We start from the raw sequence: 26,196 nt of genomic DNA, 5'->3' as shown, positions 1-26,196 counted from the left end.
TTACATCACATTCCACCTAAATCTGCATGACTTGTGACTTAGCGATGACTCACGATTCTCTCCGTTGGGCATAGCGTAGCAAAGACGGTGAAAGGTCAACCTGCACTTGACCCAAGTGTGCCTAGTTTGACAGCAAACACAGCGCCGTGATGACAGCCTTCCCTGCTTTCTTCACAGTCATTGGATAAAAGCCAGATTTTAAAAAAGTGTCTGTCCTGCAGTGGTTTGACTTTTGAAAACTAGAGCCAATGAAAATGTGGGACATCGTGTCAATATGTGGGACGTGGGACAAGGGATAAAAATGCTTTACAGTCCCTCGTAAAGTGGGACACCTGTCACCCTAGTAGTGTGCGTGAGGGGCAACTGTAAGACCAAGTCCCCCCACTTTTCTGACTTTCCTGTCTATATCATATCAATACTCGTTTAATAAGAAACCATGATCATGCAGCAGGATTAAACTCTTTAATCACCAACATTAAGACACAACACAATCAGCTTAATAAAAGCAGAAATATATATTTTTAATGCAATTGTCATGTCATAAAAGGTACAAATGAATCTAGCAGTAGCACACATAAACACTGACAGACTCCCTATGGCAGTATCATATTGATTTATCAGCAAGCAACTTGGAAGATGGGACATGATTAATCAAAAGATATATTTTTCACTTAAGCTGCATATAAAATGAGTATCGTGTGCGCTAATGCTTTTTATTCAGTGTGTTAAATGAATGTGTCTTCACAAAACACAATTTCTTTTCCGATACAAAAATAAAGTCAGTATTAAAGTGAGTGGCGTTTTCTCTCACTGGTGATCAATCATTTCACAAAGGAGAATGCATCGAGTGCTTGGCATATTCATGGTTGTGAAGCAAGCTTAAGCTAATGAGACCGACTTTATTTCACAGCATAACCCACGATGTGTGGTTTGACTAGGAACACGAGAGGTGCTTGGATGTGTCTCAGGTTGAGTTCAGAGAATCCAGCTGCCTCCAGATGTTTCCATGTGTCCCGGATGAGCTCACATCCATCACCGAAGTAGTACCAGGCAGGCTGCAGAACATGCTGGATGAAGTACGTCCAAGTTGAGGGGTCCGCAACAACATGCTCCATGAAAAACAAGGCTCCACCCTGCAAAGCAAAGATTTGTTTAGAGGATACTGTGCAAACAAAATTCAAAATAAATCCAGGGCTGTCGATCGATTAAAATATTTATCGTAATTAATTGCAAATTAATCATATTTTGTATCTGTTCAAAATGTACCTTAAAGGGGGATTTCTCAAGTATTTAATGCTCTTATCAACATGGGAGTGGACAAATACTGTATGCTTGCTTTATGCAAATGTATGTATATATTTATTATTGGAAATCAATTAACAACACAAAACAAATATTGTCCAGAAACCCTCACAGGTACTGCATTTAAAATAAAAAATTATGCTCAAATTATAACATGGCAAACTGCAGCCCAAGAGGCAACAACAGCGGTCAGTGTGTCAGTGTGCTGACTTGACTATGACTGTCCCAAACTGCATGTGATTATCATAAAGTAGGCATGTCTGTAAAGGGGAGACTCGTGGGTACCCACAGAACCCATTTTCATTCACATATCTTGAGGTCAGAGGTCAAGGGACCCCTTTGAAAATGGTCATTCAAGTTGTTCCTCGCCAAAATTTAGCTAAACTTTGGAGAGCCTCATTCACAAGCTAGTATCACATGGTTGGTACCAATGGATCCTTTAGGTTGTCTAGTTTCATATGATACCAGTATCTTTACTCTTTAAAACTGAGCTCGCCACAACCTAAAAAATCTCAAGTTGCGTTAATGCGCTAAATAAATTGGTGGCGTTTAAAACAAAATTTGTGTTAATGCGTAAACTTTGACAGAACTAGAATCCGTTCAACATGATGCCTGTTGGTTACTTTTCTCCCTGAAAGAAGAAATGGGTTTCCATACTTCATGTCTCATGTTTTATAATGAATACATTTGTGTTACATTTCGTTTTCACATAAGTTAAAGCTGAAGTAGTAGTAGTAGTGATTGTAGCAAATATGATTAAAAAAAGTAATTTTTATAAAAAGTTGTCGTTATGTCGTTATATCGTGACAGTAGTACATGAAACATGTAAACCTGAAAATTCTTGTGCCTCTGTGTCCTCCGGTGCTCCTAACGGCATCTGCAAGATTTCACATACCGGAGGAAAACAAGCAGTAAGAGCTGATATGAGGTCTGCTGTCCAGCTGCCGTCTATGAGAGCTGGCTGTCAATCACTCGCGAACTCCGACCAAACGGTCAAACTAGGCCGCGCTGATCAAATAAGAATCAATACTCTGTTACTGTAATGATTATTTCTCGCCTCAAATGTTTTCAGAAACATCTTGTGGTGTACTTTTTAGCTGTAAAATGAGAAAGTTTGTGACGCCGCTGCCATTGTGAAATCTGGTGAAGGAACGCCAAGTTCCGGTCACATCGCCGGAGCACAGCCAATAGGAACGCTCTCTCTCAATGAAATGACTGGTGATTGGTCAAAGTCTCCCGTCACGGGCTAGATTTTTTAAAGCCTGAAAACAGAGCCATGAGGAGGTGCAGAAGTCTAGTTATCTCTCAGAACACTTGAATTACAATATGCTGAAAAGTTATTATGGAAGTTTTGCCAAATGATACAAAAAATATACTGCCTACTGCCACTTTAAATATAGAATGATATTATGGAGTGACGGTCAGAGTAATGTCATACCTAAATGAGCTCTATATCTTGTTTCAGATATCTTGGCACAAAGGTCAAAGGTATAGCCATAATATATGGTAGATAAAAGTAACAGAGAAATCCAGTTGCAACAACCCTAAAGATTAAATAATAAGTATTTTGCATGTTTGTTTGACTGTTTTGCTCAGTATGTGCAGGAAAATAAATACAACATAATTAGAGTAGACTTCTTTGCGTGTTGTTTATTTAGCGAGTTAGTTCCTATTTACATTGGTGAATGATTAATCCAGTAGTTGCACAGATGACTTACTGGTCTCAGCATGCGATGCACCTCTCGCAGAGTTTGCGGGATGTTGTTGACGGAGCAGAGCACCAGGGTGCAGACAACAACGTCTACCGACCCGCCCTCGACTGACCCCATGTCCTCACCGGACGACACCAAGAACTGCTCATACGTCAGCTGCTCGTTCTCTGCCATGCCTTTCTCCAGATACTTCTGGAAGTGAGGGTTCGGGTCGGTGCAGATCACCTTGCTACCGGGCGGATAAAACTGGAAGTTAGTGCCAGTGCCGCAGCCGATCTCCAGTATAGTGAGCTGCTGCCCGCCAGGCTTGTTGAAGTCGGAGATGCTCTGAAACAGCTCCTTCTTCTTGTCATGCATCTTCTTGTTGTACGATATAGAACACCGGTACAAACAAATGGGGAAAAAACGTTTGTATATTTTATACAGGCCGACCGCTTCGATGAGATGAAGGGGTAAACATAACACGTTGACGATTAAAGTACAACATTTCATTAGGAAAGCCATTGTTGCTCCTTCAGAGCTGCGTGGTGACCAGCTGAATGTCAACTAGTGATGTGTTGGTCAAGAACGAGCCGGTTCAAAGAGCCGGCTCTTATAAGTGAACGATAAGAGCCGTTTTCTTTTTTTCCTTTAATTAACTCGAGGCAGAATGATAGGATGATCTTCTCCGCACCACGGGCACTCCATGCACTGACTGTGACTGAATGTTGTGTTATTGATGTCCGTGCAACCAGTCAGACAAGGATCATACGATCAAGCAGGGAGGGGCGGGGGTGCATGGCGCGCTGACGGTCTACAGGTACAGAGCAGGAGGAAGAGGAGGAGAGAAAGAGAGAGAGGAGTGCGGTGCGCGAATAGCAGACAAGATGAGTGACAGTTGGAAAAGAAGCAGCGTGTAAAATTATGATATTCTGGAAATTATAAGGTTTAGTTTAATTATGTTGAATAACTTAAGTGATATATGTGCACACGTACTAATCATAGGTCAAAACAGCGCTAAATTTGGCTGAATTATAAAAGGCAGAAGTGGTAAAATGAAGAGCCGTTTGGGAGCCGAAAGAGCCGGCTCTTCTTGGTGAGCTGAGTCAAATGATCTGGCTCACTAAAAAGAGCCGGAATTCCCATCACTAGCAGAGTGTCAACAACCACCCTGCTACCGTTAGCTACAGAGGAGTTAAAGCAGGATGTCCGGTTCAGCTTTCAAAATAAAAGTCGACAAGTACTAGTGTAATATTAGTTATTTTTGCCCTGCCCTCTATAGTACTTTATTGTTGTCATCACCAATTCAGAACGCATTATTGCTATCTTTGTACACTGTGAAATTGTGTCACCATTGAAATACTATGTAACGTTAACTGACAGAATTCAAACTGACGAACGTTAACTGACAAAATTTAAACTGACGAACGTTAACTGACAGAATTCAAACTGATGAACATTAACCTACAGTCGTTGGTGGAAACTGCACACCTTACAAGTGGAGTCGTGGGTGTAAATTACTTATTTTGCCCTGCCCTCTCTCATACTGTAATGTTAGTAGACTATTTAACGTTAAATCTAACTGTCAACACCAATTCAGTGTGTATGTATTGCTATCTTTGTACACCAGAGAAATGGCGTCACCATTGAAATACTCTGTAGCGTTAACTGACAGAATTCAAACCGACGAACGTTAACCTACAGCCGTTGGTGGAAACTGGACGAAACTGCAAACCTTTAACGGTCGCATTTCAAGCTAACACTTCAAGTGGAGTCACACAAATGTTTTTTTGTACTGTTTAACTAACTCTTAGTTCACCGAGAGTTTGGCTAACTTAGTTTTTTAACTAACTAGCTGCCTGAATTCAACTTATCCAGTGCATTGCATTTTAACGTTTTAGCTAAATTAATGCAATGAATGTATTTTTTGCCGTTTGCAGGGTTCAACATTAAAGGTGCAATGTGTAAGTTCTGGCAGGAATTTTAGTTTAAAACACTAAATAATGAACATTATCAACAGAATGTGAAGAGGTTACAGTGTTGACGTTATGTCAAAGACATCTATGTATTGTGTTGCAGAGATATTATTGTAGAGATATCTGCCCGATCGGGCAAGTGAGTTGATAAATTTACTAGCCTGACGTGGCATTTTACTTGCCCCCGGACAATCGAGCAATCCTTATTGTGCTTATTGTCCATGTGCATATGGGTTTAAAAGTTGAGTTTGACAGTTCATTCTTGACCTTTTGAAACAGCCGTTTACAAAAGAATCTCAACTCAAGGCCCACTTACGTCTGTTATTGTTTCATTTCAAACACAATGAGTTGGAGTACAGAGCCAAATACTACAAAAAAACGGTCCCTGTCCTACTACTTATCGAGTGCTCAGTGATACTACTGTACCTTCCTGTTTGGGAACAGTCCTGGATGCTGAGATTTTTGTGTAGTGAATGTGCACTTCTCTTTAATTGAAGTGGGAAAATGCATTTGAAACACATTTGACAAGTCCTCGTCCTTTATCCCTCTGTCTTGTAAAGGTAAAACATATTGTTTCAGAATACTTTCCATCCATTTTCAATCACCTATCTCGGTCCAGGCCACGTAGGTGCAATGTTATAGGCCTATGCAAATTGGCCCAGAAACCCCTCTCCCACGCTCAGACTTTGGCAATCCGGAGACAGTTCCAGGATATTAGTCTATGGCTGTAGTCTGACTTCAAGTCTGACGTCTCTTTGTCCGTTGTACTGCACACTGCGTAAAGATTTAATGGGAATGGGGTTATAGGCTATTCTTAGGTATTGCTCACTATATTGAAACGCACTGAAATGCAAAGTAGCCGATGAATGAAAATGCATGCCAGCCTTTTGATTTCCTGTTGAACTTAAACTGCAGTTCTTCAACACTCCACCAGATAGAGACATTGTTGGGCCAAATTCAAAACCCCTCCCTTATAAAAATCCTACCAACCCTGTATTTTCATGGGTTAAGGCTTTAGACAAAGTGTCACAATATATTGAAAGGGATTTCTTCCATTGACTGACTGTGAGCAAACAAACAAAAAGCTTTCTCCTGCTACAGACAGCATTATAGAACATCTGTACATGTACAACAAAAACACTAAAAATGTGTCTACAGTAACACATAGCCTGCTGAATGACCCGTATACAATTCTTTATCATCTGACTGTTTAAGACAGCATGGTGTACAATGAACTGTAATAATCAAGGTTTGAAAACTACGTCATATAGGACATGCATTTATGGGACCTCATTATTTTGTGCTTACATCGGAGTTCTTATGCTTAAGGGAAATACCACAATATCGATATAGGATTTAGTCTGTTGTCGGCAGGGGTTTAGTATGGTTAGACAGTTATGTGGTGCTTTAAATATGCATGCAGAAGAATTACAATTTTGGTCACTGGGTCTATGCAATATGGCTCTCAGTTACGGTAATAGGCTTTTTTCAAGGAAGATATCTTAACATGTCAAAGTAAAGCAGAGGTTTAAATATTAAAATTAATGATGAGTGAATAGAGTGCTGCAGGAATGAGTCCTAAAACCCGGAAATGAGTTAGCATTTTAGCACTTACGGTTACCTCGTCTGGAAGTCAATGGGTTTTTAGTCAGATGTCTGAAATAAGGTCTGTGGTTAACACAAGCTTAAGAGATTTTAACGTTTTGTTCTACGATATAAAATACATCAGTAAATATCCTACTCATGAATTTTGAAGCTTTTAGGTAAAAGGTGGTTGCTAACAAGTGGCTAAATGAGACTACTTAACTTCATCACGCAGACTCATCCGCTTTTACAGCCTCGTTGTGTATACTCGCGCTCATCCGACTGGGGTGTAGTTTGTTTATAGCCTAATGTTAGCTTTTTACTTCTGGCGATTGCATTTACTCTTCATTTGTGGAGATTATCTTGCTGAACAAAACGTGTAAGTATCATAAACGTGCCACAGAGCTTATTTTCTGCAATAATCCAAAATCCAATGGAAAAATCCCATTGGCTTTTTGTCAAGGGAACCAGGGTGACGCTAACTTCCTGGTTGGCCTACAAAAATACGTCATCCCTGCAGCACTCTATTCCCTTTAAGGTCCTGGTATTGTTCATGCTGGCTCACTGTCACACTGTCATGACCTATTGGGACACTTGAATAGAACGAAGCCATCATTAAAGTCCCGTTAAAGCAAAAATAAATGTGTTGTGAGTTTGTCACACCACAGAAAAATGTGTTATTAACCAGCCAAATTTGAATAATCACCAAGTATATAAAATTAGGTTTCAAAGTCGTGAAAAAATAAGCGGTTTTCTCTGCTCTGAAACGCTGGGGGCGTATCCACTGAAGGCTCTGAAACCACGCCCAATCACAGGTGAGGGTTGATTACATATATACAGGTACAGTATATATCAAAATTGCATACAATGCACTACATACTCAATAGGTGTACTACCATTCAACATACTTTTGTGTGAATAAACAGCAGTGCGTATATTTTCGGACCCACTGAGCAGTAATTTAGGTCGTCACTTGCTGAGAGCCTCCTTGCTGGTTGGAGACGTGTAACCATGGTAACCCATGCCAACCTCATGTGATCAAAACGATGGTTTGTGAGAATCAAAGTCTAAATTAATTTGAAATATATATTACACCTAGCAAAGTGAAATCTTATACTTACAGTTAAATTGAAGTGTTATTGATGTTACAGAGCTGTCCGTCAACGTCTGTTATGAATGTTGTAGTCCCCACCGCATTACATTGTGGGATATTTATGTTGCTGTAGTGTCCAGCGTTGCATACTGTAATATTTCACCGGAAATAGCATGCAATTTGCGTACTATTGGTTTTATACTAAGGTTTCGGACATACTAAAATACCTCACATACTGTTTTAGCGCAGGCGTGGAATTTCAGACGCAAACCTTTTTAAAACCAAACAAATCTGTGTAACAGACAACGCCATTAAGGCAAGATAATATACCATTGGTGAACATGGTTCACAAAGGTATACCTTAAACGTCACACATTGGTATTGATTGATTTGTAGGTCCACCTAATGCAGTGGTTCTCAACCTTTTTTGGGCTAACGCCCCCCTATCCATTATCCAGGTCCCTTACCGCCAGCCATCAAATAAAATATGGGCTAATTTTCTTCCTGCATATTAATGTTGATTATTATTATTATTATTATTATTATTATGTAGAATGGTATTTATTTATATTCTCATTATATTTTTCTTCTTATTCGTCTTCTTCTTCTTATTATTATTATTCTGTGTTGTATCATAAAAAAAGCATGCAACTTGACTAAACTGCCTCACATTGTATGAGAAATAAAAAATAACATTTGAATTCATTACACCTGAGAGCTCAAATAAAATGTCATAAATGGTGTATCAAAGTTTAATTTGTAAACCTATTGCAAGAATGGGTAAATTTTTTTAGGTATAGGCTAAACCAATCAACTCTCATTATAAGCTCAGAGCTGTCTTAAAAATGTGTCTTAACTTCCAGGTCTGGTTCTAAAAATACGTTTATTTTCATATAGCAGATATAGATAAAAATAAATATGTTGCCAATCAGCAATACCAATCCCAACCAGAATATCAATGACTTTTGTTACATAACAGACAAAGCCATGAAGGCAAGATAATATACCATTGGTGTACACGGTTCACAATAGGTATAACTTGAACGTCACACATTGGTATTGATTGATTTGTAGGCCACCTAATGCAGTGGTTCTCAACCTTTTTTGGGCTAGCGCACCCCTATCCATTATCCAGGTCCCTTACTGCCCCCCATCAAATAAAATGTGGGCTAATTTTCTTCCTGCATATTAATGTTGATTGTTATTATGTAGAATATTATTTATTTATATTCTCATTATATTTGTATTATTATTATTATTATTATTCTGTGTTTTATCATAAAAAAAGCATGCAACTTGACTAAACTGCCTCACATTGTATGAGAAATAAAAATAACAACATTTGAATTCATTACACCTGAGAGCTCTGAAGTCAAATTATGACTCAAATGAAATGTCAGAAATGGTGTATCAAACTTTAATTTGTAAACCCATTGCAAGAATGGGTCAAGATGTTTAGGTCCACCTAATGCAGTGGTTCTCAACCTTTTTTGGGCTAGCGCCCCCCTATCCATTATCCAGGTCCCTTACCGCCCCCCATCAAATAAAATGTTGGCTAATTTTTATTCCCGCATATTAATGTTGATTATTATTATTATTATTATTATTATTATTATTATTATTATGTAGAATATTATTTATTTATATTCTCATATTTTTCTTCTTCTTCTTCTTCTTCTTCTTCTTCTTATTATTATTATTATTCTGTTATATCATAAAAAAAGCATGCAACTTGACTAAACTGCCTCACATTGTATGAGAAATAAAAAATAACATTTTAATTCATTACACCTGAGAGCTCTGAAGTCAAATTATGACTCAAAGGAAATGTCATAAATACACCATTTATCAAACTTTAATTTGTAAAGAATGGGTCAATATATTTAGGTATAGGCTACCAATCGACTCTCATTATAAGCCCAGAGCTGTCTTAAAAATGTGTCTTAACTTCCAGGTCTGGTTCTAAAAATACGTTTATTTTCATATAGCATATAGATACAAAATATCAATCGCAATACCAATCCCAACCAGAATATCAATGTTACTGTTGTTACATGAACAGTGTTTTTTTTCTTTTTTGTTTTTTTTTCTGCTTACGATGCTGCGGTCTCTTGTCCGTTATTGAAACTAAAGGCATTTACTGACACTCCCTAACAATTTGCTGAGAGTCATCAATTATGCAGGGTAGCCGCACGCACTGGGAAGGAAGATAGCAGCAACAATATGGCGACAGCCGCAGTTACTCTCCACTCTTTTCTACATCTGCACTTCACTGACAGCTGTCTGGATTTCTGTTAATGCGAGGAGAAAAAAAGTAAGTAAGACGATCTTGTTTTTTTATGCTTTTTTTCTTGCTATTTTCGTATGGATGGATCGCAGTCCTACTTTTGTCGACTGACTGCATCCCAGTGCCGCAGAGCAGCTCTCCCCCTCTCTCTCTCTCTCTCTCTCCTCAGCATCTTTTCTTCCTCTAGCCTGTCTGTGTGGATGGAGATGCTCCATGCACAGTTTACATGGACACAAATATGTATGCCAGGTTAGAAGGATGGATGATTTTCAGAGGGGAAAAAACGCGGATTTGTGACGCGACACGGTTGGAAAACAGGCAGACTGTGTAGGTTATTTGGGGTGTTGGCCTGTGCCTGCTGGATGGAAATGACATTTCACTGTGTCAGGATGGGAAAACATACGCATAGTGTAGATGTAGGAGGCAAACTTCTGAGTGGCGATAGTATAACTAAAAGCCATTTTGCAAGTGCACCAATAATGCATCGCTTGCAAAATCATTTTTAGGTTGCAATTTTGCCATTATATTATAACTATGATATTTTTACCCCCCCTCTCCATCACCACCACCACCATCAGCACCACCCACTCCTCTGCACCCCCCTCCATCTCGGATGAGAGAGACTGTATTGCGTGAGGCTGTAGGTGCGTCTTTAGTTTGGCAGTCTTTCTGCTATTTCCACGCAGTCTCAGCCATTAAAAAACACACAATCCCCCCCATCATCATGTGTTATAATAAGCCTGCACCATATGGAGTCTCCATGGCTCTCTGTCTGTCGAGCAGGCTGTCTATATACGGGTGTGGTGTATATAGCCTTAAGGCCCTTTTTTTAGTTTCTCTTTTTTTGTTGTTGTTGCTGTAAATAATTTTTTTTTCTAGGTGGCTGATGTGCTATATAGGGGGCTGATTTTGATGCATTGCCAAGGCTTATTATTATATGCATTCAACATGACCTATAACTGTGAGTTTGTTAGTTTGAGCAGCAATATAGCAGCAATAAAGCACACTGCAGTATTTTTTAGGCTTTGGCCCTATAGGACAACTACAGGCGCGCCTCGGTATGAAACAGTGGACTTGTCCTGGTGGACTATACACAGGCTATACAAATTACTCCAGGGATATTATTATAACACACATAATGTGAAGGGGGAGCATGGTGAGGGGAAAGTTCTCCAAGATGGTTTTCTTTATGTTTATCTCTATACATGGCCCTCATCATTTCATCCTCATCTGTCCTTTTTAGGATTAAAAAAAATGATTAACTCATAGAAATGTCCAATCAGGACATCATAACTTTAAATTGACTCATGAAGTTGCACCCATCCCTATATATATATATATATATATATATATATACATATATATATATATATAAAGGATATTAGAGGCCTCTTTAATATTTGCCTGCCAAGTTATATTCTCTCAGTATAATGTTGGATTTGGGCCTAGCTGTATCTATATTCTCAGTGATGCTGTGGATTTGGACTCTATATTGACAGCTTTAGGCAACATCACTGCAGGAAATGAAGGATGTGTAAGTTATTTACCAGCCCATGTGACTCACCATACACCTCCTCCTCCTCCTCCTCCTCCTCATCCTCATCCTCTTCACTAGCACGGTGTCGCTGGCTCCATCACATGTCAGGTCATCATCACAAAGAGAGCACAATAGAAGATTTTTTGTTCCCAGGTGACTGGACTGAGGCCGTGGTGCGTTTGGGTGTCTTTTACTGCAGCATATAGGAGCATTTTTTTTCCTTTCTTTTTTGCCAAACGCTACTGAAGCGTGTCTTTTTTCTTGGGAGGCAATCGAGGCTGCAGGAGTTGTTAGTTTTCTCTGTCATCCATCCATTTTTTTATTTCCGGACTCACTTGACTCATAACGGATCTAACAGAACCAAGAGCGGTTAAATGTGCTAATAAAATCCACTGTGGGCTAATTGATTTAAGAGTGAACCGAGCTGTCTTTTGAAATTAGATTTGTCAGATTGGTGCGCTTCATACTGTGTTTTCTCACATGACCTATAGTGAGTTAGTGGAAAGCATTTATCTGCAACATTTCCAGGCAGTTTCCTCCCCCCCTGGTTGCCTTTTCAGATTTGCTGCCTGCTTTTTTAAGGATTGTCCCAGCGTTTATGATGGGTAAAGTGTGTTCTACATGCACTGCTGCTGGCCATGCTATTGCATCCTGGTGTGAATCACCTTGACGGGTAGATCAATTGATGTAGCATTGGTGGAAGGAGACTTGGAGGTTGTGCCGAGGTTGGGTTACTTGAATTGGACTTCATCCTTCCTCTGGTTTGGCTGTGCTGTTTCTCGAAGATATACTGGGCTGTTGGATCTATATCTCTGCCTGTGGATTTCTTTTCCAATTTATTTCCAGGTTTGTACTCTTTATCATTGTATGAATGTTGCACACACTGTCCAATTTTTTTGATAGTCTGAACTGTGACTCGACTGTCAAATATGTTGTGTCAAACAGCCAGCTGCATGGGGAAAGAAATGCATCTGTTTTAGGGAGCCTGGAGAGATGCAGTTGTTAATGTTATTACAACCATACTGTTTAAACCATGAGTCAGAGTCCCCAGAGGCTGAATAGTTCTCCAGTCCGGCAATCATTCGTGGATCTTTTGACACACTTCAACAGTTTAGAAGAATGCTTAATTATCAGTCGGTCAGTACAGTAGGATGTAAGACACCAGAAAGCACACTATGTGGCATCTGCTGAGTGTGCTATTACATGTGAAAAACATGGGCCAGGTGACATCTGTTTTAATAGGTTTTAATTTTTCACAAGCCAAAAAAAGGAGCAGGTGGATGGGTTTGTCACAACAACAAAAACAACACAACAAATGTGTATTTTAAAGTCAGCATATTGTCTTTCAACAAATGAACTGTCAACATTTGAATTATTGTCATGCAATAAACCCGCCCACCCATTCTTTTCTTTACCACAAATACCATTTACATTAATTTCTATACTTCATCTGTAATTCAGATCAATGGGTACGATAAATAGATGGCAGAAGTAAAACATTCACTGCAAGGGGCCTTGATACAATATCAACTCATTAAGTTCTTACAGTGAACATTTAGCACTAGACTCTTTTCTATCTTATACATACAACACAGTCTCACGGCAGTTTGTGCAATAGTCACGAAATTTAATCTATTTGATTCGTGTACACAGACACAAATTTCTCTTTCCGTGATGCTCAGTATGACTTTTAACAACATATTTTTTGTGCTTTTTCCTACAAATGTCCAGAAACACGTGACGCGTGTGTCAATTTCCGCTCCGGTCTTTTCTAAATAAAACTACTTAGTTCGGTTTAGGAACAGATTGACTTGGTAAGGTTTAGGCAACAAACTACTTAGTTTGGTTTATGAATAGATCGACTTGGTAAGGCTTAGGCAACAAACTACTTAGTTCGGTTTAGGAATAGATCGACTTGGTAAGGTTTAGGCAACAAACTACTTAGTTAGGTTTAAGAATAGATCGACTTAGTAAGGCTTAGGCAACAAACTACTTAGTTTGGTTTTATGAATAGATCGACTTGGTAAGGTTTAGGCAACAAACTACTTAGTTCGGTTTAGGAATAGATCGACTTGGTAAGGCTTAGGCAACAAACTACTTAGTTTGGTTTATGAATAGATCGACTTGGTAAGGCTTAGGCAACGAACTACTTAGTTAGGTTTAAGAATAGATCGACTTAGTAAGGCTTAGGCAACAAACTACTTAGTTTGTTTTATGAATAGATCAACTTGGTAAGGCTTAGGCAACAAACTACTTAGTTTGGTTTATGAATAGATCGACTAGGTAAGGTTTAGGCAACAAACTACTTAGTTCGGTTTAGGAATAGATCGACTTGGTAAGGCTTAGGCAACAAACGACTTAGTTTGGTTTATGAATAGATCGACTTGGTAAGGCTTAGGCAACAAACTACTTAGTTCGGTTTATGAATAGATCGACTTGGTAAGGCTTAGGCAACAATCTACTTAGTTTGGTTTAGGAATAGATCGACTTGGTAAGGCTTAGGCAACAAACTACTTAGTTAGGTTTAGGAATAGATCGACTTAGTAAGGCTTAGGCAACAAACTACTTAGTTAGGTTTAGGAATAGATCGACTTGGTAAGGCTTAGGCAACAATCTACTTAGTTTGGTTTAGGAATAGATCGACTTAGTAAGGCTTAGGCAACAAACTACTTAGTTAGGTTTAGGAATAGATCGCGGTTTGGGTTAAAATAACTCAAGTGCCGTAACTTAAGTGTGGAAGTTATGTGACAAACAAAAGTCATGTGTTTTTTGACCCACTTTTCTGATCCACCCCAACCTCCTCCCTAGGCGGCGTTCGTCGCTCTTTATTCTCCCCGTTTCACAATTTCGTGGATTACATATGAATTACACGAATCAATACATTACATTTTCATGAACTGCTGTGCGACAGGGCTGATATATATCTGTCTGTTTGATTGTTTGGCTCCTTGTCATTTTGCACAGGAGAGATAGCACGTAATAGCTTGTGTGCTGGGAGCCACCTCTATCGTCAGTGAGAGCTGTTTGGACTCAACCAGAGAGACCTCCGAGCTGAATTAATGAGCTTAAAGCTGCATAGAGCTGCAGACCTGGATGTCTGTTCTCAGTGCTACCAACACATTCACATTACATTTATTCATTGTTTTTAACACTGTGGAAGTTTAAGGATAACATAACTCTAAATGCTGCATTTTGGCTTGGTTAGATACAAAGGAAATGTCCTGAAAAAGAAACATCTGAAGGAGAGAGTCAGACAGATGAGTTCCTGGAGGGGTAAAGAGCCCATCATTTGTGAGCATAAACACAAGAAGAATAAACTCGACATGTCTCCTTGCTGTTGAGGTCACAAAGGAGAGAGCAAAAGGGAATTCAACGCTGTCTACTGTACGTGCTGGGTACCTGACTTTAGCATTTGGGGATACAGGATCAGTGCTTTAGTCATTAAGGTTGATGGAGAGAGCAGAAATAGTGCCTACTGGCCCATGTTCCAAATGTTTGCACTTTTTCAGCTTTATTTTGCTTTGGTTGCGTTCCCTGGCAGAGCTAGAAAATTCCATCTGCGAGGCTTTGAGCCACACTGAAACTGAAAAAGGGATGCAAAGCAACTGGTCTAACATATAAATATGTAAACCAATTTAATCATAATCCCTTGTTGTGAGATGACATTATTTTAAAGGATGTTTTTTTTGTTTTTTTTCCCATTTTGTTTTATCTATCACTTTGCTCTTTGATCAGTACCTTATGCTCACACTTTCTCACTCTGTGTCCCTCTCGTCCTCTCAGAGCTGGATGTCTGGAATGGTTAACATATAAAGAGGAAATAGCTGCAGGATGCAAACATGGCCAACGCCGTTATGTCACCCCCTGGACCTGACAGCTTCAAGTATTTCACCCCGGAGTCGCTCACTAACATCGAGAAGCGCGCCCTCGAAGAGAAGAACAAGAAGCCGCCCAAGCCCAGATCGGACAGTAGTCACCGCGACACATCTGACGAGAATGAACCCAAGCCCAACGGTGACCTGGAAGCTGGGAAGAGCCTGCCGTTCATCTACGGCGATGTTCCTAAAGGAATGTTTGGCACACCGCTGGAGGATTTGGACCCATACTATCATAACCTGAACCTGAAAGTGAGTTGTCACACAGGCCAAATGCACCACCCAGTTTCCCCCCCAAACATAATTTTCCAGCATTGATTGTAAACTAACCACACACATAGGTAATATGAAATTCAGCCATAACAGATTTCATATCAATTCATTCAAAATAGAAGTTATTGTACTCACTACAGAGATGGGGCTATAATAATGCAAAGATGACCTTGAGATATTTAAGAGCTTTTGAGTAGTCACTGCTACAGGGGCTTAGAGACAGTCACTGCATTATTAGATAATACAAGGCCTGTGAGTTTCTTTGTACACCTGTACAGTCGAAGCAGAGGCAGAGGGACGTCGTGGCTCTGCTGCTGCAGCGCTGCAGGGTCGCTGTGGAATGCAGTGGTAATTCTCATAAAGGTTTTCCTGCAGTGTTGATTAATTATCTGTGTTAATGCATGGTAAAGATGATGCAACAGCTGGAGGGGGTGACACATTTGCCTTTATGTCTATGTGCCATCAATACTATAGCTAATTAAATTCTCTCTGTCCAAAAGTAGGCGTGTCTGGTGGCTTCTCAGCATGCACTGGAAGAGTGGAATTATTATTATCATAATTTTATCTATCTTGCTGCGCTGTTACTGGTCTTATTGGGATCTACATTAATTTCTGCAGTGTTTCTACGGTTGTTCACATTTCCACATTGTTGAACAATTAATCAATACGAGTGAATGCGATTACACCGCGAGTGATGTTATGCACAATTATTTAGATTGTCACCCTTTGACCGATTTGATCTCATGCTATGTGACGAATATATAAAACATTTAGGATTATTTTCTTTTATGACTTATACATTCTGGAAAAGTCTAGCAGGCACTAGACTTGTTATGTTTATCAGGTAATCAGTAGCCCTGGCTCTGGTATCATGAAATTAATTTTAAGAAATGAATGAGATGATCTGAGCTGTATAAATCTGTCCTCATATTGAACGTTATGACCTTAAACCTCAGTTAGATTATGTCTGCAGTAGGTTAAAACTCGAGATTAAATGAAAAATGCCTTTTTAACCCTTTTTAGATCACATCCCTGGTCATATTGTGCACCTATATCACAATATATGCAAATAATTAAAAAAAATCTTCGTATTTTTATATGAAAATTCAATCATCTTTTCTTCCTGTAAAACAAAATAGGACGTGCGCTTACATAAGCTAGTACACACCAATTTCAACCAATAATATCACGACATCCATCCATCAATCAATCTGCAACTTTTAGCGACCAGGGAGTTGTGTGTGGCGCCACGGTCCTCTGCAGCTCTGTATCTCACTAAAGTACATTCTGAGCACGCCCATTTTTTAGCAGTCCAATCAGATGCTAAGGATTTGATTATGTTTTTTTTGTACTTGTCCGGTCAAGTCAATTTTGACTTGCCCCTTTACAAATGGTTTATTTGTTAGTGGTTATCAAATAACAACAAGTTAATTGGCATGTTTTATCCGCTTTCAGGGCTCAAGTTTAAGGACTTCCCATCGCCCCGGGGTAAAAAAAAACAGGATCGGGGACGATGAAAATTTATTTTGGGCCGAATATGGGACAAGAGTTGAAAGAAAAATAGCCATTAGAATGACTGCAGATGAAAATGACTGCACGTTTTGTGTAGCGCACAGTTACTATGAAACCCCCATTACAAAATAAACACACAAACACACACACACAGCAGCAACGGGGAATTAACCGTTAACTGTTTGATGTTAACGGTAACGTTACAGTAAACGCTCTCTAACAAGTCATTAGCGACATTACCATTTACAGTGAGTGAGCTGACGATAAAAACTAACTACGAGGAGTCAAAACTCTGCAACAGCTCAAATCATGTCACTAATGTTAACCACTTATTTACCCACTTACTCCTCTTCATCCCCTTTGGGTAATAAGGCTGCAATGAGATGTCTTCATCACATTTTGTCCGTGGCAACATGCTGCTCCTCTCCCCATGACAGGAGCATCTTGTTCTGCAGCTCCTTCAACCTTAGGACGCACAGCTAGCAGGGCCGCTTCTAGCTTTTTGGGGGCCCATATGCAAAATCTCTTTTACACATAAAAAATTATATATTTTAATTTTACGTAACTGCATTGTTAACATCAAAATCAAACCACAAAGGCAAATTATAAATAACAAACCAATACAATTACTTTTTAAAATAAAAATATTTTCAATAAATTGTGCATTTTTGAACAACAATATACAAATCACTTTTGATATTTGTTTTATTTTAAAGGTCACTTTGAATGATTAACTAGTGATAATGCAGAAAAACAAAGATTGTAAATTCGCGACGGTCCACATTCATTTCGGGACGGCTTAGGTTTTATTTCGGGACTGTTCCAGGAGGATGGTTAAAACAGTCAGTTGAGAGCCCTGTCCACTTTGCTCTCAATCTTGCGTTAAACTGCGCAATACATAGTTGGTAGTTTCATCCACATCCTCTAACGCCATCCAACTAAACTCCTGTTTCCAGGAGCTCGCTTGCGCTTCAGCTCATAAACTTTACCTGCCGCCATTTTCTAGCGAGTTACCGATCGGTACAGTGCATATGCAACTCTCAACAGAGATGAGAAGGAAGCGAGACGGCTCACTCCTTAGCTACTTCCATCATTGGCTCCAGAAAAAAATTATGTGTTTAATTCTTTTTCAACACTTGCACAATTGGGCAAGAGAGTTGCTAGATTTATTAGCCTGACGTGGCATTTTACTTGCCCCGGGCAAGCAGGCAGTCCTTTTTGTTGAGGCCTGTTGTAACTGTACACTGCTCACATATTCAGTTTCACTGGGGAATACTCACAGTAGAAGCAGAAGACGCTCTAACTTCAGTTTCACTGGGAGATTTTCAGTTAAACCTTGGATACAGTGCGCTCCACAGGAGTTTAGATGACACAATACATAGAGAAGACAACGACCTGGTTCAGACTAAACCACAGGTGCAGTTTAAACTGCAGCTTCTGAGGACACAGCAATAAGTGATCATGTGATTTCGACCCATCCTAAACCTTAAACCACAGCTAAGCTAATGACGAAGCAACATCTCCTATGTGTTTGCGTGTATGTCGACAAATTTATAGCAACAAGGGCATCTGTATTATTTCTCTCCACTTTTTTTTGATTCACTGCAAACATGTTTTCATCAGTACAGATAATTTCCTCTAAACTGCATCTTCTATTTTTTCCATAGGACTTTTTGAGTTTGGTGTTTCACAGTACTTTTGGGAAATTTAAAACAGATAAAAAAAATCACGTCTAAAAATGTTATTGCATAACAGCGTTGAAGGTCGTATCGTGTTCCTATTATTCAAGATCATATTGTGATTTATCACCTCAGACATGCCACACAGTCAAATACTTTCTTCATCTAAGGAAAACCAACTTTTGAATTAATGTGATACATGTGCAGATGGCACAAACCCAATTTACAATCCAAATGATGTATTTCTTTATTAATCAGCCTTATTAAAAAGCCTTCAAGGCGTTTAAGGCTTCTCTCCCACACCTCTCCAACTCTAGCTTGGCTGTGCCATTACTGTAGCTCTGCACATAGTGAAAGAGGGATGAGGAGGGAAGGCAGAATATGGCAGGAGAGGACAGGAAGCGGAGAGACAAAAGGGCAGGGGTATGCCGTTGTGCCTTCGGCTGTGTAAACGTGTGGAGTAGCCAGTCTCCTGTGTGGTGACGGTGATAATGTGTAAGAGAATCTGCGGCCTGTACAGCAGAGAGAAGCCCAGTCAGCAGGACTGGCAATCTCAGCCAGCAGCACTCCCTCGTAGGGCGGATGAAACTATCGAGTGCATGTGCCTTTTGTGATCTATTGATCCACAGCCCGACTTCAGTGGTGGTGGCCACAGGAAGGGTTGCTTTCTTGTCTTATTATCCTTCCCCACTTTGCTTATGGCTAGTGCATACTTCTTCACCTCTCCTTACTTTCCTCTGTGGCGTCGCACTTTGGCGATTGAAGGAAAGTTGCTGCGGAGTTGTTTATCGTGGCCTCCACTCACAAGTCTACTTTATCTGCAGCAGGAGACCTTTTTGCCATATGTGTGATAGTGTGTGTACGCAAGAGACTACACTGAGAACATGATATTTAACAAGACATGAGGATTTTAAAGTGGCGTTTTGGGATAGCATATTAGAGCACATTGGCAAATTAGGCTCTATGTACAAAATTTTGAGTAAACACAGTGAACAATGGAAAAGAGTCTCAACGTTTTCCAACACTTAGGTTAAGCAGTATGTTACTGTACAAAGTCTCCCTTGGTGAACAAAGCTTCGAAGCACTGTTTCTTATTCTTAACTTCTTTGATTCCAGCTTCTTAAATGTGAATATTTTCTGTTTTTTTTACTCCTCTATGACAGTAAACTGAATATCTTTGAGTCGTGGACAAAACAAGACATTTGAAGACGTCATCTTGGGCTTTGGGAAACACTGATCGACATTTTTCACCATTTTCTGACATTTTATAGACCAAACATCTAATCGATTAATTTAGAAAATAATCGACAGATTAATCGACAATGGAAAATAATCATTAGTTGCATTATGTCCTAAACAAGACATGAAAACCGTATAAATGTTCAGCCGCCCAGACGTTATTAATGTGCCTCTCTTCCTCATTTACGGTAAGATGGTACTGATATATTGTTTGTCTTTGAAATATAAGTCAGTCATATATATACATTCATATTCCCCTAGATGTCCAGAACCTTGAAAATACATGGACTCCCAACAATCTGTTTCTCAAATTGTCATTAGCAAGAGTTGTGAAATATTACATGTATAATAATGATATATTACATATTCGGCGTGTCGCGATATACCGGTATTGACGATAACCTTGATATTTAAAAATGAAATATTGACATCATGTTAATAACATATAACATATGGTAATCGTGTAGTGAAAATCTGATATCATGACAGCCATGTTACATATACATATTAAATACATTATCAGTATGACAGGGTCACAACCCAAACCAAGAGATAGTTCCTCTACAAAATACATTTTATTTCCAAATGTTTTTTTGGTCAGAATTGTGTGCCATTAGAAAGATTAGTAAATAAGTTAGCTGGTACAAAATCCGACAGAATAATGGTTTGATAATGGATAATTGCTGCAGGTACACTAAGGGATGTTGTGTCTACATGCCTATATAGTGGGGACACAAAACCAAGCAGTAAAAAGAACTGAAGCGTTCAATGACGTACAAACTGAACCGTGGGCTTGTTGAACCGTTGCACCACTATTAAATACAGGCCTGCTAATCATTTGATGAGGTGCCAGAGACGTAGAAGAGGCAATTATCTGAACATTGGCCTACTTGACTATTAAGTAACCAGCCTTCAGTGTTATGGCTTCATATAATACAGAAATATAATTCACTACTATCAATCAATCAGTCGATTTTATATATTTTTGAGTTCAAATACATTGGAAATGTTCATGTTTTTCGTCTCCCTAATGTGCAAAACGAACCGAACCTAAACCGGGACCCAAAAAAACGCCATACAAACCGTACCGAGGGCGTTTTGAACCGTTTCACCACTACTATATAGTGAGTGTTAGGGTGAGATCCATTAGTAGCTCCACTGGTGCAGCCATGGCTACGGTGCCTTGCTAAAGGGCACGCTTTTAGGGAATTTCAAAATTGAGGGATGGGGTAGTGGGCTTTTAGACGGTCAGCTAGTTAGTCTATCTAACTAGGTTAATGCTTACCACATTTGTCCATCAATACAGGTTCTGATTCTCTTCATTCTGCTTAGTCAAGATCTGCTAATCTCATCATCCCCATCCATGTGTTGTGTCAGCAAGTTCAATAAGAGTCACAGGTTGGGACCTCATCTTCTCTCTCCATCTTACCATCATTCATGTCAATCATTTTCCTAATCCACTAATGTATTTGTCCTTTATCATACCTGAGGAGGTGCCTCTAAGTATATATTCACGGTTAGCGTCCATTTTTCCTCCGCTGCTCCTGTCCTCACCTTTCCAAGCTGCTCGTCTCCTCTACTCGACCGACAGTCATCGTATCGCTCACCATTGCACTGTATGTCAATGAGTGCGTCAGCTGCAGGAAACCTGATCACAGCACTCATGCATCAGAGAGAGGAAGAGGGGGCAGTGGTGAGGAAGAGAAATGCAGCGTTGCAGTTCTTGTTTTCCCCTGTGATGGGGAGAGGACTGCCTGGGCTTTTCAAATGTCTGATGTGATTAGGCAACGTTAAAGCTGCTCTGGTCATACGGGAAGAGCAGTACGGGATGGATAGAGGGCATGTTTTAGCTTTCACCGTGCATGTGCACACATTTTAATATATACATGAAAATACATTTACGATGATTCAGCTTGAATTGGCCGCGATGGATAAAAAGCAGTTTGAACAGCGTTCAGGTTTCGTTGATGCAGAAGCTTTTGTCTCCTCCTGAATGTGGCATTTTGGTGACAGTCTCATTACAGCGGTGTGCAGCAGACCAGCCATTTCTGTTCAGGCTTCTGCGGGGCAACAGCTACTAGCGAGCGCACAAAGGGAGCTCACGGCTAAAGCAGCAGCCGCCTCTGAATCTCAGCATGTAGCACTGTACACACCATTACATTATGTTCCTGTCCCACCATGTCTGTCTCCGTGTGCGTCTCTGTCCATTACTCTCCTTTTCCCCTTCTCCCATCCGCCGACGCCGCCGCCTCCTCTCTGGCGTTCTGTTTTTTCAGGGTGTAGTAAATTAGAGGGAGGGCCAGGCTTTAGTGCTCTGTCTGAGTCCTCAGTCTCTGATGACACAGCATCCTCCTGTACTGGGCTGAGAGAGGAAGGGATGGGGTGGTGGTGGTGGGGGTAGGGGGGTTGAGTGTGCTACCACTGCTAGCCAGGTTGGTATAAAGACGGAGGGTGGGGTAAGGAGGGGAAAGTGGGGTTTTGCAGCACAGCATACAGGTAAAGAAGTGGGATGACGCATCTTTTTGATATGGTATAATATGCAGGGGAAATTAGTTTGCAGTCATACATATTTTGGTGAGACACACTGCCTTAGTCCTCACTGCAGTGAGCTCAATCACAAGTATGAGTTATGTTTTCAGGCTTCAAACGCTAATACATATTCAATTAAAGCTCCTCATGAGATCTGTGCTGTTTTGTCACGAAGCATCTGTTGTTGATATTTTTTGCTTCTCTGTAAATTGCACTTAGTTAATACCAGGTGCTTCTTACAGAATGGGTTAAAATCCAGTTAATAGTGTGTGTGTGTGTGTGTGTGTGTTATGTTTTCTCTTTCCATTCTGCAAAGAGGCTTGTGACTCCAGATATGTTCTTAAAACAATCTGATTTTTGGCATGATAGTGTTTATGAAAGTCATTTACTCCAACTAACAATTATTTAATTATTTTTTCAATCAATTAATGAATTGTTTAGTGTATCAAATAGAATATATGGTGATTAATACAGTTTCCCTGAGCCCTAGATGATGGTTTGAATGAAAAAAAAAACATGGTTGCAACGATATATTCAAAATGGAAATGAAGCAAATCCACAAACAAGAACCTGGAAACAGCAAATGTTATTTTTTTTTTTTTTGATAAACAATTATCAAAATGGTTTGCGATTTACACTTTGTCTAATCCATTAACTGTTTTTATAAATCATTTAGTTTATGGCCATCTTCTTATAGGTGTACAGTCCAAATATGCATTCATCTTTGTGAAGTAATAGACCAGTTTGTGTCAGGCTGGGGTCCTGGGAGGATTAAGAGAAGTACAACACCCCCTCCCCGTGATTCAGTCTCTATTGTTTCCCTGCTTAGATCTCACTCAGCTCTCTCTCTCTCTCTCTCGCTTTCTCTCTGTCTCCCCCTCCTTGTCTCATTCTCAGTTTCTCTCTCTGCTGCATGCCTACCCATTCCTCCTCCTCCTCCTTCTCCTCCTCCTCCTCCTCCTCCCTCCGTCTACCCATCCATCTCAGGTTTGGCTCTCTCCCCTCTGCAGCTCTCCGGCTTTCTGTTCTGCATCACTCCCCCTCCACCCCCTCATCTTCCTCTCTCTCTCTCTTCGGCTCTCTCTGCTGCTGTCCCATACCTCTGCAAGCCCCTCTCCATATCCCTGCTCCACTATTCCTCCACACACACACACACATAAACACACACGCACACACAAACACACACACACACGCACACACATACATACTGTCCTTGCAGCTGCATTCTGCCTCCTGATTCTTGCATATGTGCCTTTTTCTTTAACGCTCTGTGGAGAATTAGGAACATTTCACCAGCTTTGCAGCAAATAAGTCTTCCTTACAGTGGAGCTTGCTCTGCTGAGTTGTGTATTTATGCTTATGCCCAAGTATGAATCTTTAACTATGTAATAATGTAGGCAGATCAGTGTTATAGTGATGCGTGCGTGCGTGCGTGCGTGTGTGTTTGTGTGACTTCTACAAGCATTGTGTTACACAGACAGTGTTTTGTGATCCATGGTGCCTGTCCATACCGTCACCGTCACTCTATGTTTATCCATGTGAATAGATTAGGGCTGTCAGTTGATTAAAATATGGAATCGCGATTAATCGCATGATTGTCCATAGTTAATCACAATTAATCGCAAATTAATCACATATTTGTTAGCCATTCAAAATGTACATTAAAGGGAGATTTGTCAAGTATTTAATACTCTTATCAACATGGGAGTGGGCAAATATGCTACTTTATGCAAATGTATGTATATATTTATTATTGGAAATCAATTAATAACACAAAACAATGACAAATATTGTCCAGAAACCCTCACAGGTACTGCATTTACCATAAAGAATATGCTCAAATCATAACATGGCAAACTGCAGCCCAACAGGCAACAACAGCTGTCAGTGTGTCAGTGTGCTGACTTGACTATGACTTGCCCCAAACTGCATGTGATTATCATAAAGTGGGCATGTCTGTAAAGGGGAGACTCGTGGGTACCCATAGAACCCATTTACATTCACATATCTTGAGGACAGATGTCCAGGGACCCCTTTGAAAATGGCCATGTCTTTCCTCACCAAAATTTAGTTTGGAGCGTTATTTGGCCTCCTTGGCGACGATGGCATGGTTGGTACCATGGATTCCTTAGGTTTTCTATGATACCAGTATCTTCTCTCTAGCTTTAAAACCGAGCCCGCTACAACCTCCGGAGGATCGATTGTGTTAATGCGTTCAAGAAATTAGTGGCGTTAAAACGAATTAGCATTATTATCGCGTTAACTTTGACAGCCCTAGAATAGATGCAAGTCCTCCTCAGTTTCCTAAGCTTACTACTCATGCCCTACATGCTTGTTGATATGTTGATCCCATTTAAATACGTTGTGGAAGGCAAAACCTTCAATCCAGTCACGACGAATTCAGTCTGTCAACCGTCTTCACAGAGTTTGTCTTGGAAATTGAAAAATGAGTGATTAATCAATCAATCAATAAATCACTGTTGAGAATTTAAACAATCAAGAATACATCAACCAACAGTATGGTGTATGCATGCCAGGGCATTGTTTTCAGTGGTCGGACTGCATGTCCATACAGTTGCCCAATTTGTACCACGATTAAATGCTATCAGAGCCCCTGATACGTGCACAGAGTGGTTTTCTATACAGTAGGAACAATGCAGTAAAGAATGTTATATAATATATAATATTATAGATTTTCATATATCCAGTTCACTGTAGCTTCTGCTTCCTCCTGTGCAGAAGTATGCCTTGAAAAACGAACTTTATCACCAGTGATTTCTAGTTAACAGACGGCTCACACAATTAATCTCTGACTGCATAGTTTTGCTCATTTTGTAAAATTGAAATAGTTAAGACATAAGTGTGTTGTCAGGAGATGTTTGTACTTGATATACTGAAGGCATTAGTTGGCTACAGCCCTTTTTTATTGACACAAGATGGTTTAGTCTTTGCTTTGTGTGTAATCTCATCCTCGCTATGTCCTCGAGTTATTCTGTTTCATCATATACATTTTGAGTGATTCAAAACATGTACTTGTTTTTATAGTTTATGATTTAAATTGTGTTGTGAAAGTAGCCTTTCAGCTTTCATTAAGAAAAATCACATCATTTCGCAGCCTTCAACGATTGATCAGTTACCGATTAATGTGGCGCAATCAATTAAGGAAATTGCCGGACATTTGCATCCCTTGTTGTTATTGTGTCAGGTTGGCAAGTTTGCGCCAACAGCAGATTTTTCTGTCTCCAAATCTTCACAGTTCTTTGAGTAACTGAAGCCTATTTTTTTTTCACAATGCTTTTATTGAGTTTCAATCAAAATATCAAAGGAAACACATTGTGTAGTATTTGTAGTATACAAATATACAAAACATGTGCATCTCCATATACAATCATTCACACTGACATTAAGCGTTAAATGATCTAAATTGTAATAAATAAGAAATAAAATATATTGAAATTATAAAATGAAAGATAATATAAATACAATTTTAAAATTAATAAAATAAAATAAATAGTATAACATATTACATTTTGAAAAGTAGAATAATAACTGAAGCCTCTTTATAGTTTTCAATAAACATTTCAAAATTACCATATGCTGTAGAGGATGACCTACATTG

At 39.6% G+C, this 26,196-nt stretch overlaps 2 protein-coding genes across 2 annotated transcripts in view; one reads left to right on the top strand and one right to left on the bottom strand.

Moving 5' to 3' along the window:
* Positions 1-448: 448 nt before the first annotated feature.
* Positions 449-3,701, bottom strand: tmt1a.1 (thiol methyltransferase 1A, tandem duplicate 1). Its single transcript, XM_074633411.1, has 2 exons — positions 3,021-3,701; positions 449-1,133 (listed from the first exon to the last, which is right to left on the bottom strand). Exons 1-2 carry the CDS (start codon positions 3,516-3,518, stop codon positions 900-902), a joined length of 732 nt encoding a protein of 243 aa, XP_074489512.1. The 5' UTR covers positions 3,519-3,701; the 3' UTR covers positions 449-899.
* Positions 3,702-9,333: 5,632 nt separating this feature from the next.
* scn8ab (sodium channel, voltage gated, type VIII, alpha subunit b) overlaps positions 9,334-26,196 on the top strand; it is a 70,551-nt gene continuing 53,688 nt past the window's right edge. The window contains exons 1-2 of the mRNA XM_074633479.1: positions 9,334-9,960; positions 15,254-15,597. Coding sequence (XP_074489580.1) covers positions 15,310-15,597 — 288 coding nt within the window. The 5' untranslated portion in view covers positions 9,334-9,960; positions 15,254-15,309. The remainder of the gene's footprint in view (positions 9,961-15,253; positions 15,598-26,196) is intronic.

The sequence above is a fragment of the Sebastes fasciatus genome, chromosome 1, assembly GCF_043250625.1.
Source record: "Sebastes fasciatus isolate fSebFas1 chromosome 1, fSebFas1.pri, whole genome shotgun sequence".
NCBI lineage: Eukaryota > Metazoa > Chordata > Actinopteri > Perciformes > Sebastidae > Sebastes > Sebastes fasciatus.
The sequence above is the reverse complement of the archived record's forward strand: the minus strand, read 5'-3'. Positions and strand labels throughout refer to the sequence as shown.